General features: G+C 38.5%; 1 protein-coding gene across 1 annotated transcript in view; it reads right to left on the bottom strand.

Annotated features, from left to right (window-relative positions):
* MAGI3 (membrane associated guanylate kinase, WW and PDZ domain containing 3) overlaps nt 1-13,708 on the bottom strand; it is a 242,410-nt gene that overhangs the window by 58,626 nt on the left and 170,076 nt on the right. The window contains exons 5-6 of the mRNA XM_002918254.4: nt 9,511-9,685; nt 6,353-6,432 (exon numbers count right to left, since the gene is read on the bottom strand). Coding sequence (XP_002918300.1) covers nt 6,353-6,432; nt 9,511-9,685 — 255 coding nt within the window. The remainder of the gene's footprint in view (nt 1-6,352; nt 6,433-9,510; nt 9,686-13,708) is intronic.

The raw sequence follows: 13,708 nt of genomic DNA, 5'->3' as shown, positions 1-13,708 counted from the left end.
TTGCCCTATCTTAAGAAAGATATAATTAGGATGACCATGTAATGTATTGTCTACTTTTGAGAGTAAAAGGGGACACTATTATTCATTATGCTGGGACAAAAGGAATAAGCTGGGTTGGTCCTGGGCCAACTAAGACCTATTGTCACCTTCAATGTAAAGAGCATTAGGCACACTCATCCAAGTTTTCAAACTTCTATAGAGGGGAAAGAATGGGAGAAACATTCTAGTTTCTCTGAGCCCTTTTCCTTTCTTCTCCAAGGAAGAAAGGCTATCTTATCTGACTGGAGGGTTTTAAAAATGAATTCGGTACGCTTGGCTCAGGGCCCCTTGAGTTCCTTCGCTGTTCTGGACGGCGGCCTGCCTGCAGAGTGAGGTCTGGTCTGAGTTGCCATGTCTGCCTTAGGGGAGGAGGCCCCGCTGATCAGAGGCCAGAGACGGAGTGCTGACGGCTGCTTCCTACAGGGGTCAAATAGCAGCACGGCCGTGTGGATGCGGAGCCGGAGCCATGTTCACTCGCCAGCTAGTCTTCCACCCCAACACTGTTTCCTGGGTCTTATTTCTCTATCGACTCCCAGCAAGTGAATGAAGACAGACTTACTACTCATGGCCTCTGCCCAGAACTTCATAGAGATTAAAAAAATTTTTCAAGAAGGAGACTGAAATAATCTGGGGGAGAAAGTAGCTTCTCTCCTTCCTTCTTTTCCTTCTCCCCTCCTTCCAAACGTTTAAGCCTCTACTGAAGGGATACATAAATGAGTAAGACATCATTGCTCTTACAGAGTATATGTATCCAGTTACACGGCAATGTAATGCACGCTCTAGTAGAAATATGTCACATGGGACCGGTGAGCACAGAGAAGAGAACACCTAATTCTGACCTGCAAAGAGTGACAGAGGAGGTGACAAAGGAATTAGGTTCTGGAACTGAGCTTAGGAGGATAAGTAGGTCTGAGCCAGGTGAACACAGGGAGTGAGGCTTGTTCCTGGCCAAAGAGATGGGCACGTGACAGAGGCAAAGACAAAAATGACGTCATACTTGGGACATGAAAATACTTGGAAAAAAAAAGAAAAGAAAGAAAATACTTTGAAAAAGAAATACAGAATACAGTTCAATTGTAAACTAGACTTTATTCTGTAGGGAGCTATTACAGGTATCTGAGCAAGGGAGAGGTATCAGGCAGTTATATTCTAGAAAGATTCACAGCCAAGGCAGCCAAAGGTTTTTGATCGTGTAGCCTTATCAGCAAAACATTTAACATGTACTTCCAAGAGGTTTATTCATAAACATATATGTCCCACACTACTAATATGTACATAATAAAGCAGACACAAAACAGAAAAAAAAGGAGATAAAGATTAAATGAATAATTATCACAATTTTACCTCAATGTGGTTTTAAAAAGCTCACATGAGTTTTAGAAAGTATCAGCTCTGTTGTTAACTCACTGTTCGTTTGGGCTCACATATTTGTATTATCTTCAACAGGTGATATCTTTGTGGAAATCTTTTTATGTGGATTAAAAACAAAATAGCAAAGTCTATATATCCCCTTAACTGGGCACAAGCAAACTGTAAAACTTTATAGTGCCCTTGCCAGAAGTAATGGTGCTCAAGCCAGTCCGGGTACTGTCTGTGATCACAGAGAACGAGAGAGACCGCGTTGCCAACCTGTATGTGAAGTGGTAGAGAAACTTTCTTTCCCCCGGTAAGAACATTATGAAAAATAAGTTCTAACATTTTCTTCCTGTACACCAACAGATAATATGAGCATCAGCATTTCGGAGATCAGTAGCATAAAAAACACACTGGAGGAGGAGAAATAACTGCAGGACAAGAGGACCAAGAATAATTCAAGTTTGCAGTGACTGGAGGGATGGAGGAAGATACAAAAGAAGAAAGATCTAAAAGATATAAAAGCATATGGACAGACAGCTACGTGAAAAAGCCAGAATGGCAAAATGTTCATTGTAGTATCTCGGTGGTGGCCAAAGCACTGTAAAATTCTTTCAGTTTTTCTATAAATTGGAAAATTTTCATAATAATATATTGGCAAAATATGGAAAAAAGAAAAAGCAACAGGGATTGGGAACTGTATAGGGAATAGAGCAAGGAGAGGAAGAAGCAAATATGCCTCCAATCAACCGGCCCAGAGGACTCCAAGCATTGTACCTATGACAGAGAGGGATGGGGATGGGGTGACTTCAGGAGAAAGATGTCAGTTTAGTTTTAAATATGTATATTAGAAGTGCTACTAGGGAATTTTTTTAAAAAGTCTGTGTTTTTGGTTTATGGAGATCAAGTTANTGGTTTATGGAGATGAAGTTAATACAAATTATGTTTTAAAATTAATAAATAAAAATCAAAAAATCAAAAAGTCTCAAATGCAGTAGGAAAACAGAACTAGAATTCAAAACAGAACAATACTAGATATTCAAAAAGGGGGCCAGCTGTAGTAAATTAATAGTTAGAGCTCTGACAATAAATACATTCTACAAGGGAAAACAGGAAAAGGCAGAGAACTGAACTGCAACAATCAGTACACAGGAAAAGGCATGAAGACCAGCAAGAGATGTGCCGGAGAAGACTAACACCACATTCACAGGCTTTACAAAGTCAAACTCTCTGGTATTACATACTCTAGTTTACCTTTACGGCAGCTGATTTCACCATCCGGAACTTACTGCTGAAAGCCTTATAGACAAGGGCACTATGTTATTAACATCCAACAAAATACAGAGATTTTAAGTGCTCGTTCAGTTATAAAGAAAGGAGTTTGGGCAATTGCATGTGCCTTCCTAACCACCACCCCAAACGAGGTGGAGAACATACTCATCATTCCAGAGAGTTATTTCAATATACCCACTTCCCCATTCCTTGCCTCATCTTCCAAAACTTCTATCAGCATAGACGAGTCTGCCTGTTCTCAGACTTTGATAAACGGATAAGCGAGTACCCATTCTTTTGTGTCTGGCTTCTTCCATTCAACAAGTTTCTGAGAATGTTGAGTGTTATCAATAGTTTTTTTTCTTTTTAATGATGAGTAGTATTTCACTGCATGAATATACCAAAAATTGTTTATCCATTCTTCTGCTGATGGGTATTTGGAATGTCTCCAGGTCTGAGTTACAAATACGGCTGTCGTGATCATTCAGGTGGAGTCTTTTGGGAGTTTTGGGAACATGGTTGGGCAACCAACACCACAATCCAGTTTTAGAATGTTTCCATCGCCCCAATAAGACCCCTCATGCTATTTAATCTCTATTCCCATCCTCACCACTGGGCTACCACCACTGATCCACTTTCTGTCTCTATAGATTTGCCTATTCCAGACACTTCATATAAATGGAATCCTGTGGTAGTGGTCTTTTATGTCTAGCGTCTGTCACTCAGCACAACATGCTGAGATTGGCTCATGTAGTATGTAGTATGTATACTATTTCCTTCCTTTTTATTGCTGAATAGTATTCTACTGGATGATTACACATTTTATTTGTCCATTCATTAGTTGGTGGACATTTGAATTGTTTCCACTTCGGGGCTATTATGACTAGTGGTACCATGAATATTTACAGGCAAGTCTTGTGTGGACATAGGTTTTCATTACTTTTGGGTAGACGACTAGGAGTGGAACTGTTAGGTGAAACAGTAAATTTGTATTTAACCTTGTAAGAAACTGCCAAACTGCTTTCCAAAGCAGCTGTACCATCTTACATTCTGCCCAGCACCGTACCAGGGTTACCATTTCTTCTCATCCTCACCGACATTTGTTATTATCTGTCTTTTCTGATTATAGTCATTCTAGTGGATAGAAAGCGGTTTTAATTCGCACTTCCACAATGACTAATGATGTTAAGTATCTTTTCTAGTGGTTATTGGGCATTTGTAGATCTTCTTTGGTGAAATGCCTGTTTAAATATTTTGCCCATTTAAAAATCTGGTTGCTTGTCTTCTTATTGAGTTATAACCATTCTTTATAGATTCAGGATATAATTCCTTTGTTGGATACATATTGCAGAGCCTGCGACTTTGTCTATTCATTTTCTTAATGGTGCCTTTTGATGAATAATAATTTAAAATTTTTATGAAGTCCAATTTATCAAGTTTTTCTTTCACGGCTCATACTTTTTGTGGCCCAAGAAATCTTTGCCAATCCTGAAATTATGAAGATATTCTCCTAAATTTTCCTCTAAAAGCCTGAGGGTTCTAGCTTTTATGGTTAGGTCTTTGATCCGCCTGAAATTAATTTCTGTGTATGGAGTGAGATACAGCTGAAGTTCGTGTTTCCTTATGATCATCCATCCAGTTTTCCAGCACCATTCGTTAAAGATCCTCTGCCTCTCATTGAATTGATTTGGCACCTTGGCTGTAGATTAAGTGCTCACGTATGTGTGCATCTATTTCTGGATTCCCTACTCGGTTCCAGAGATCTGCTTGTCTATCCTTACGTCAGTGCCACACTGTCTTGGTTATTGAGCTTTATAGAAACTCTTCAAACCTGGTAGCTTATGTCCTTTGCCTCTGTCCTTTTAAAAGATTATCTGGCTAATTGGAGCTATATATATTTTATTTATTTTTTTTAACTTTTTTTTTTATTATATGTTAGTCACCATACAGTACATCATTAGTGTTTGATGTAGTGTTCCATGATTCATTGTTTGCGTATAACACCCAGTGTTCCATGCAATACGTGCCCTCCTTAATACCCATCACTGGGCTAGCCCATTCCCCCACCCCCTCCCCTCTAAAACCCTCAGTTTGTTTCCCAGAGTCCATAGTCTCTCGTGGTTCATTTCCCCTTCTGGTTACCCCCCCTTCATTATTCCCTTCCTTCTCCTAACGATCTCCCTGCTATTCCTTATGTTCCATAAAGGAGTGAAACCATATGATAATTGTCTTTCTCTGCTTGACTTATTTCACTTAGCATAATCTCCTCCAGTCCCGTCCACGTTGCTGCAAATGTAGTGTAATCGTTCTTTCTGATGGCTGAGTAATACTCCATTGTATATATGGACCACATCTTCTTTATCCATTTGTCTGCTGAAGGGCATCTCAGCTTCTTCCACAGCTTAGCTATTGTGGACATTGCTGCTATGAACACTGGGGTGCATACGGCCCTTCTCTTCACTACGTCTGTATCTATGGGGTAAATACCCAGTAGGGCAATTGCTGAGTCATAGGGTGAAGCTATATATATTTTAGAACTGGCTCGTCAATTTCTTCAAGACCGAGTTGGAGGACTTTGGAATTAGATGAAATCGAGATATCAATTTAAGGAAAATGAGCATCATTAACAATACTGTGTCATTCAATCTGTGAACACAGTGTATCTCCTCAATTATTTCAAGTCTTCATTAATTTCTTCAGGGATATTTTGTAGTTTTCAGTGTATCTTGTGCATCTTTCCATAGATTTGCCCCAAGGTATCTAATTTTTTTTTTAATATCATTGGAAACAATTTTAAAACAATTCCATTTTTCAATTGGTTGTTCCTAGAAAAATTCTTAATATTGCAATCATGCAATATTTACAAAATGTGTAAATATTTACAAAATGTGTAAATTGTTTAATTTTTTTAATAGATGGAGTTCAATCTATAGGCAGACTATCTGAAACTCATTTGCAGCCATTCATTTTTTAACCAAGGTAAATAACTTCTGATGCAGTGATAGAAAATGAATGCAGATTTTATTCATCTTCACTCTGTATTCAAGAAGGCACAGCAAACAATTTTGGTTGGGGTAAAGTCTACATTTATGTGCAAGACTATACTATTAAAAACTGTATAATATATAAGATAGACAAGCATTATTACCTAAGAATTCTTAGAGAAATTTTTCTACTAAGTAGTAAAAATTGTGTGTGGATAGGGGTTGGGGGTGGGATATATTAGAGACTTTCACGGAGTTTCTACTAATGCTCTAAATGAAAGATTAGCCATAAATACTAGCACACCTGTCCTAGTGAAACTAAATTAAATATATTTTTGAAGTTTCAACAGCCATGATGAGGCTACCCTGTGGTTAAGAATGTATCTCATGTATTAAAATATTTATTTAGAAATTTGAAAACTTCATCTTTAAAACAAACGTGCAAAAGGGCAATTTATTTTTCTAAAGACTTTTAACAAGCATTTCATTGTATAATTCTCAAAAAGAGAGAAATAAAGTCTCTCATAAAATTAGGCGCAATGACATAATTATCAGAGTCAGTTGAATATGATACCCACCCACTGCTTACGAGCTTATGCACATTATGGTTTGTTTAGGGTTTTTGGAAAACTCACTATCTAAGCAAGAAGAGCAAGAAGGGATTAAGTGAATAAATACAGTATAAAAGATTTCTGAATCTCTACCTCCATCTTCACAGTCTTCGGGGGCCTTGGCTTTCTTACAAAGACGAGGATCCAGCCAGGTGGTTGTCTTGGTATTATGGCTGCAGAATAAAGATTTCAATTAGAAACCGTCAAATAAAGAGGGAGGAAAGTATTTCAAAAGCAAAGATTAAAAGTGACTGGAAGGCATATGATGTTTGCACATTTATGTCCTACGGACTCTCTGATTCAATAATCCTGTTGTTCTCAGGCTGCTCCTTCAAAACTGCCATAGAGGGAAGGTAATGCTAGAGGCACTAATTTGAGAAAGACTCTAGGGAAGGGGTAAAATGCTAAGTGCAGAATAACAGATACTGACTTAAACAGTCAAAAATATTTCGAAGGGTGGGCACATGGCCCCATACTGTGCATTATCCAGTTGGAAAAGCTGCCTTGAACACCTTGTTTGGTGCTGCCTGAATTCCTTCCTCCCTCTCTTCAAAACACACGCTATTTCTTGCATCCCTGCGATATATGGCACTGTGCTGATGACCAGGGATATAGGGATATAGGCAACAGACAGATTCCTCTGCTCTCATGAGGGTTCTTGAAAATGAAAGAGTTTCATAAAATAAAAGGTTTTCAAGTATCTATTTCTGCGGGATGCAAGTAAAAATGATGGGTACAGTTAGTCTACTCTACAAACTATGGATCATATACTGAATAGAAAAAAGGAGGCAAACCAAAGGACCCCCTCTCCACCCCTCACGCACACTCCTTTTTATGAAGCAGGCCAGAGAAGTTTCCAAGGAGCAGTGTCACCTTGCAGTAGATACCAGTGCTAAAACAAAGCCATCACACTGCTGAGTAGACAGTGATAGAGTGCAAACATCTGAAATATGAGGATATTAAAGAAGGAAAACACCATGGAGGAAATATACCGAAGACAACAAAATGTAAATTAAAGTTATTATCAGAGTAGTGTGAGAATAACAATGTGAACAAAATATCATTCATTGGTGTTTTTATCGTGAGATAAAATCCCCAATCTTTATATTAATTACTCTTAGGAATAAGCCAATGCTTTCAGGGAATTCATCATACCTTCTATGCCTTTTCTACCTCCTAAGCTACTTCAGGCCACGCAACCCCTTCTTAAACTTTGCCAGGTGTGATACTAGCTGGCAGACTGTGGTAGAAACGCTTCCGTATGCTGAATATCGGATAATCTGAATAGGAGAAACTGGGGTTGTTTCTAGAAGGTCTGCGTTATCCATTCTGTCAAAGAGATAATTTCTCCACACGCAAGCCAGTTAAATCGATTTTAGCAACATGAAAAGGATCAGGACTCCAAAGAGGCTTAGCAGCATGTAGGCTGTAAGGGGGAAAATCACATACGTATCTTGCTAAACCAAATTCAAAACTGCTACGTGTGAAAAGCTTAACTTTGGCTCCAATGATCCAAAATTTCTCTTGCTAAATTAGCAGACGTACACAATCTGCTAGGATTTTGCCCAATATTTCCCAAGGTAGAGAAATGCCCATAGGGGCCATACGCTAAACATGATAGCTAAAGGCTACCGACTCATTGTCTTCTAGATGCGTGGTTTAACAGCGGTAGTAACATAGATACATCAGCTACCGCAGCAAATACTATTCAGCTATACCGTGGTTAAGAACCCCTTATCAGATATGGGTTTGCAAATATTTGCTCCTATTCTGCACATTGTTTTTCCACTCGTTGACTGCTTCCCTTTGCTGCACAGTTTTTTAAGTTTCATGAAGTCCCGTTTGTCTATTTTTGTTTTTGTTGCCTGTAGTTTCTGTGTCATATCCGAGAAGTCCTTGCCAAATGCAATGCCATGAAATTTTGCCCCTGTGTTTTCTTTTAGGAGGTTTATGGCTTCAGGTCTTATATCTAGGTCTTTACTGCATTTTAATAATGTTCAACTATAAAGGCATTTCTTTTATAAATTCTCTCCTCTCTCTATAATTTACTAACTTATCCTCATTCATAGGATAAAGTACTGTCAGGTTCACTGTCTCATACTCTGCTTCTGACGATACTCCAGCCACTTCTAATGACTCTAAATCTTACTTGGGGATTTAGTACTAAAATCAGAATGAAAGTCAAAAGTCTAAATTACTTTTGAACAAGCCCTTAAATTGTCCATGAAGAAGACTCTACCTGATTTTGTCTGTTTTGCATAATCCTTGTCATTCATGTTTATGCACGTGTATAATATAACCAATAACGTACCGTGTATGGTAAAAAGAAGACAATGCACACAAAATCTAGGTCTTTTAAATACTGTAACCCCACCTGGTAAAGCAAAATGCTCACTCCATGGGGAGGATGTGGAACTTGGGACCAAATGAGGAAACAGGTTCAAGTCTCCCACCCCTAATTCATTTTTAAGTACGTGTTCCGTGACTGTAGTGTCCAGTCCTCAACATTGTAATTGCTATTTACCTGTTATATTCTGCAACTTCACCACGTTCATATTCTGCCTCTGTGCAAATTATTTTAAAGATGAGAATTATAGCTGCATAAGAATATAAAAATGCTGCATAATGAACTTCCAAAAAAATTATTGGCATATTATTATTCTCTGGCGTAAACCATATAAAATTTTAGGTTGATCAAATACATGTGGTATTTTATATCTCTATAAATAGATTTATATTTACATTAATAGTGCTTTCTCATAAATTAGGGCTTGTCAATTTATATTGTACCAATGAGTCTGAGTGGTATTTCCCTCCTGTATTACTCAACGATATTGCCTGAATATATCTAGAACTGAAAATATTCAGCTCAGATAATAAATACGCACTCCCTCCACAGGATGGTAGTTCTTGAAATGCTCAGTAAGTTGGACAAGCTATCGAAAGTTTAAAAACACAGCAAGCCAAAATACCCTCCGTGCCTACATTTTTCATGATCGGTGATAAACCTGTTTTTAATCTCCCTGTTTTTATGAAACCAGAAATCAAATACACGATTCCTTTATCCAAGTCAAATAAAAATGAAATATCATCCAGGGAAATCATCAGATTAAGAATCAACTGTTACTTGTATGAAAATCTTCTTAAAGAAAGACAAAAGAAATGGAAGTCTTGTGAATGAGGATAAAGAAATGGTAAGACAAGCGTCCCAGTGACAGAGTGAGTTAGGAGAGAGACAGACATTTGCTTACTCGATGAAGTAGACCAGCCCCGTGTCGGTGTAAGCCATCTCCCAGTTTTTGGGCAGTGGTTCCAGATTCTCATCTCTCATCATATAATTTCTGAAGTCCATGGAGCTATTTGTTTGGTTATAACTCGGGATGGTCTTTATCCAATCAGATGACTCAGAATGTCTCTCTCTGTTTTCTGCCATTGAACACAGAACAGCGTGCCAAGTGGGTAAAGTTACACTGCCTTCGAACGGCTCTCGTTTCCAACAAAACACCAAACATTTATCGCAAATTTCCTTGTGTATTATGTCCACGTTCTATCATTTTTGCGGTATCAAATAGACACACTGAATTTTTTTCATCTGCTAAGTGACAGTAACCCAGTACAGCACCGCTGCCGCCAGTCTGGGAAAGAAGTGAAAAGCAACACTAGAATCAATTGGGAATATTGTGAATACGTATCAGTCAGTGTGCGACTGACAGCGAAGTCTGTAGGGGTGCTTACACAGTTCTTTCACGGGCCTGGCTCTACTTAAAGCACTTGGCATATAAGAACCCATGATCCTCAAAGCAGCCCTGTGATGCTTTATTATCACCCTTGTGTTTTTTAGATTATAGATGAAGAAACTAAGGCACAGTGAGGTTAATTCCTCAGTGTGTGAGTCAAGGCCACATACTAACGACAGCAAAGTCAGGATTCAAATCGAGGTGGTCCACGCTCTGAACTGCTATACCAACTTGTCTCACACATTTAACATAGGCCTTTAACAGAATACTAGTTTTTAAAAATTACACTGAATAGACTTGCTGTTGTTAAGTATAATTCTCTGTTGGTGATATTACAATCCTTTGGGAGTCCAGAGTCCATAAGGTAGGTAAGAACACTAAAATTTGGTTACTGCTAGGGAATTTGAAGCGCATGAATTGTGAATTCCCTAGCAGTAACCAAATTTTAGACATTAGGCATCATTTGGATGTCTAATGAGCATCTCAAGCTTAAATATTCCAACTGGAGTTCCTACTACTCTTTTCCAGCCCAAACGGACTCCTCTTATAATCTACCTCATTTCAATGAAGGCGACTCCATTCTTCTGGATACGCAAGTTCAAACACTTGATGTGATCTTTGACTCTGCACTCTCGAATCTCAAATCCAGTCTGTCGGCAACTGTTACTGGCTCAGGCCACTTACTCCCTGTCACATTTTCATCAGGTCCAAACCACTATCTTTCACTTAAATTACTGCAATGACCTCTTAACTAGTATCGCTGTTTAGGCCTGCCTTCCTACTGCCGATTTTCAATTCGCTAGCCAGAATGAGCCTTAATATTAAAATCTGTTTTATCTTGATAGTCTTCTACTCAAAACCCTATAATGATTTCTCATCTCAGAATAAAAAGCAAAATTCTTTTTTTAAAAAGCAAAATTCTTCCAATAACATATAAGATCCTATGTCATATACATTTCCACACCCCCTCCATCATTATCTGACTGACCTCATTGCTTATTATTTTATTCCTTTCCATCACTCTGCTCCAACCACATATAATGCATTGTCCACACCGCATCCAACTATACCAGTTTCCTTGCCTTTATCTGACTATTCCAGGCATGCTCCCACCTCAGGGCATTTGTACTTAAAATTCTCTCTGGCTGGAATGTTCTCCTCCCAGATATTTTGAGTTTACACTATCACTTCTTTCAAAGTCCTCCTCTCAGTGAGGTCTTTTCTGCCACTCTATCTAAAATTGCAAACGTTGTACACCACTACTTTTTTTTTTCTGCCACCACTACATTTTTTAAAAAAGATTTTATTTACTTATTTGAAAGAGAGAGACCGCGCGCGAGCCCAGAGGGAGAGGGAGAAGCAGGCTTCCCGCTGAGCAGGAAGCTCGACACGGGGCTTGATCCCGGGACCCTGGGCTCATACCCCCAGCCAAAGTCAGATGCTTAACCAACTGAGCCACCCAGGCACCCCCCCACCACTACTTTTTTATCCTTCTCCTCCTCTTTGTTTTTCTCGTTAGCACTCTCTAATATACCATATGCTATTCATTCATGTTGGATAATTCTTTCTCTCCCACTAGAAGGCAAAGTTCATGAAGACAGGAGTTTTTGTCTGTTTTGTTCAGTGCTTTATTCCTAGCTGTTAGAAAAATGCCTAGCACTTAGTAGCCTAGCATGTGTTCCATAAATATTTGTTGAATGCATAGCTAGAATAAAGCACATGATTCATTCTCCAGGCAATAAATGTGACAGAAATTAAAAGGCACCCAATGTGTAAATCAGTCTGGAAAGGAGTTATAATCTTGGGACAGAAGTATGTTGGAGGGAAACACAAGTAACTATATGATCTCTCATACTNTGATTCATTCTCCAGGCAATAAATGTGACAGAAATTAAAAGGCACCCAATGTGTAAATCAGTCGGGAAAGGAGTTATAATCTTGGGACAGAAGTATGTTGGAGGGAAACACAAGTAACTATATGATCTCTCATACTTTTCTGAACACAGTTTGAAGTGACTACGTAAAAGAGTACACTTAATAGCCAATGACTTGAAAATACTGTTTATGTAACAACCATCTCTAGGAAAAAAAATTTTTAGCATTATTATATAACATATGTCATCCTACGTGGGCATATTAGCATTCTCACAGGAATCCTTTGGCAAGATACAAAATAATACACATATTTTTGTGTATATAAATAAATCTTTATCCCCTCACCATTNCCGACACGGGGCTTGATCCCGGGACCCTGGGCTCATACCCCCAGCCAAAGTCAGATGCTTAACCAACTGAGCCACCCAGGCACCCCCCCACCACTACTTTTTTATCCTTCTCCTCCTCTTTGTTTTTCTCGTTAGCACTCTCTAATATACCATATGCTATTCATTCATGTTGGATAATTCTTTCTCTCCCACTAGAAGGCAAAGTTCATGAAGACAGGAGTTTTTGTCTGTTTTGTTCAGTGCTTTATTCCTAGCTGTTAGGAAAATGCCTAGCACTTAGTAGCCTAGCATGTGTTCCATAAATATTTGTTGAATGCATAGCTAGAATAAAGCACAAGCACATGATTCATTCTCCAGGCAATAAATGTGACAGAAATTAAAAGGCACCCAATGTGTAAATCAGTCTGGAAAGGAGTTATAATCTTGGGACAGAAGTATGTTGGAGGGAAACACAAGTAACTATATGATCTCTCATACTTTTCTGAACACAGTTTGAAGTGACTACGTAAAAGAGTACACTTAATAGCCAATGACTTGAAAATACTGTTTATGTAACAACCATCTCTAGGAAAAAAATTTTTTAGCATTATTATATAACATATGTCATCCTACGTGGGCATATTAGCATTCTCACAGGAATCCTTTGGCAAGATACAAAATAATACACATATTTTTGTGTATATAAATAAATCTTTATCCCCTCACCATTTCCATTCCCAACAATTTTCTGATTTTTCAAGGCAGGAATTCTAGTCCCCAAAAGGAACACACAAAGCACATTTCCGTAACTTTCAATAAGTTAACAACTACAGTTAATACTTATTCAGAAAAGACTCAGGGCTTTTAGTCATGACTTTCATAGTTTTTTTGTTAAAACAGTCTGAATGTTTTCTCTTACAAAGAAATATACGGTCCTACAGTATCCACATACGAGAGGTAGCATACAAACTGCCTCCCATTCTTGGATACACTCTTAAATATTACCATCAAAAAGTAACATCTGGTTTAGCAACCGGCTTACATGACATAAAGCTACGGAGATCACAGAGAGGTTCCCTCTAAAGGAACTGCAGGGGTCACTGAGAAGTTCCGCATTAGAAAGTAAAAACACATTAAAGATGGCACTTGAGGGGCGCCTGGGTGGCACAGCGGTTAAGCATCTGCCTTGGGCTCAGGGTGTGATCCCGGAGTTATGGGATCGAGCCCCACGTCAGGCTCCTCCGCTATGAGCCTGCTTCTTCCTCTCCCACTCCCCCTGCTTGTGTTCCCTCTCTCGCTGGCTGTCTCTATCTCTGTCAAATAAATAAATAAAAATCNTTTTTTTTTTTTTTTTAAAAAAAAAAAAAGGTGGCACTTGATGGTATGAAAAAAAAAAAAAGAAAGTAAAAACAGAACATTTTTTTCCCCCTCGAAATAAGAATATACAAATTCCCACATTGGGACAGATTCATGGTCTCTAATCCCAGTCTTTTTTTTTTTTTTTCCTT

The sequence above is a fragment of the Ailuropoda melanoleuca genome, chromosome 2, assembly GCF_002007445.2.
Source record: "Ailuropoda melanoleuca isolate Jingjing chromosome 2, ASM200744v2, whole genome shotgun sequence".
Taxonomy (NCBI): Eukaryota; Metazoa; Chordata; class Mammalia; order Carnivora; family Ursidae; genus Ailuropoda; species Ailuropoda melanoleuca.
Note: the sequence above shows the minus strand (reverse complement) of the source record. Positions and strands in the feature narration are given on the sequence as shown.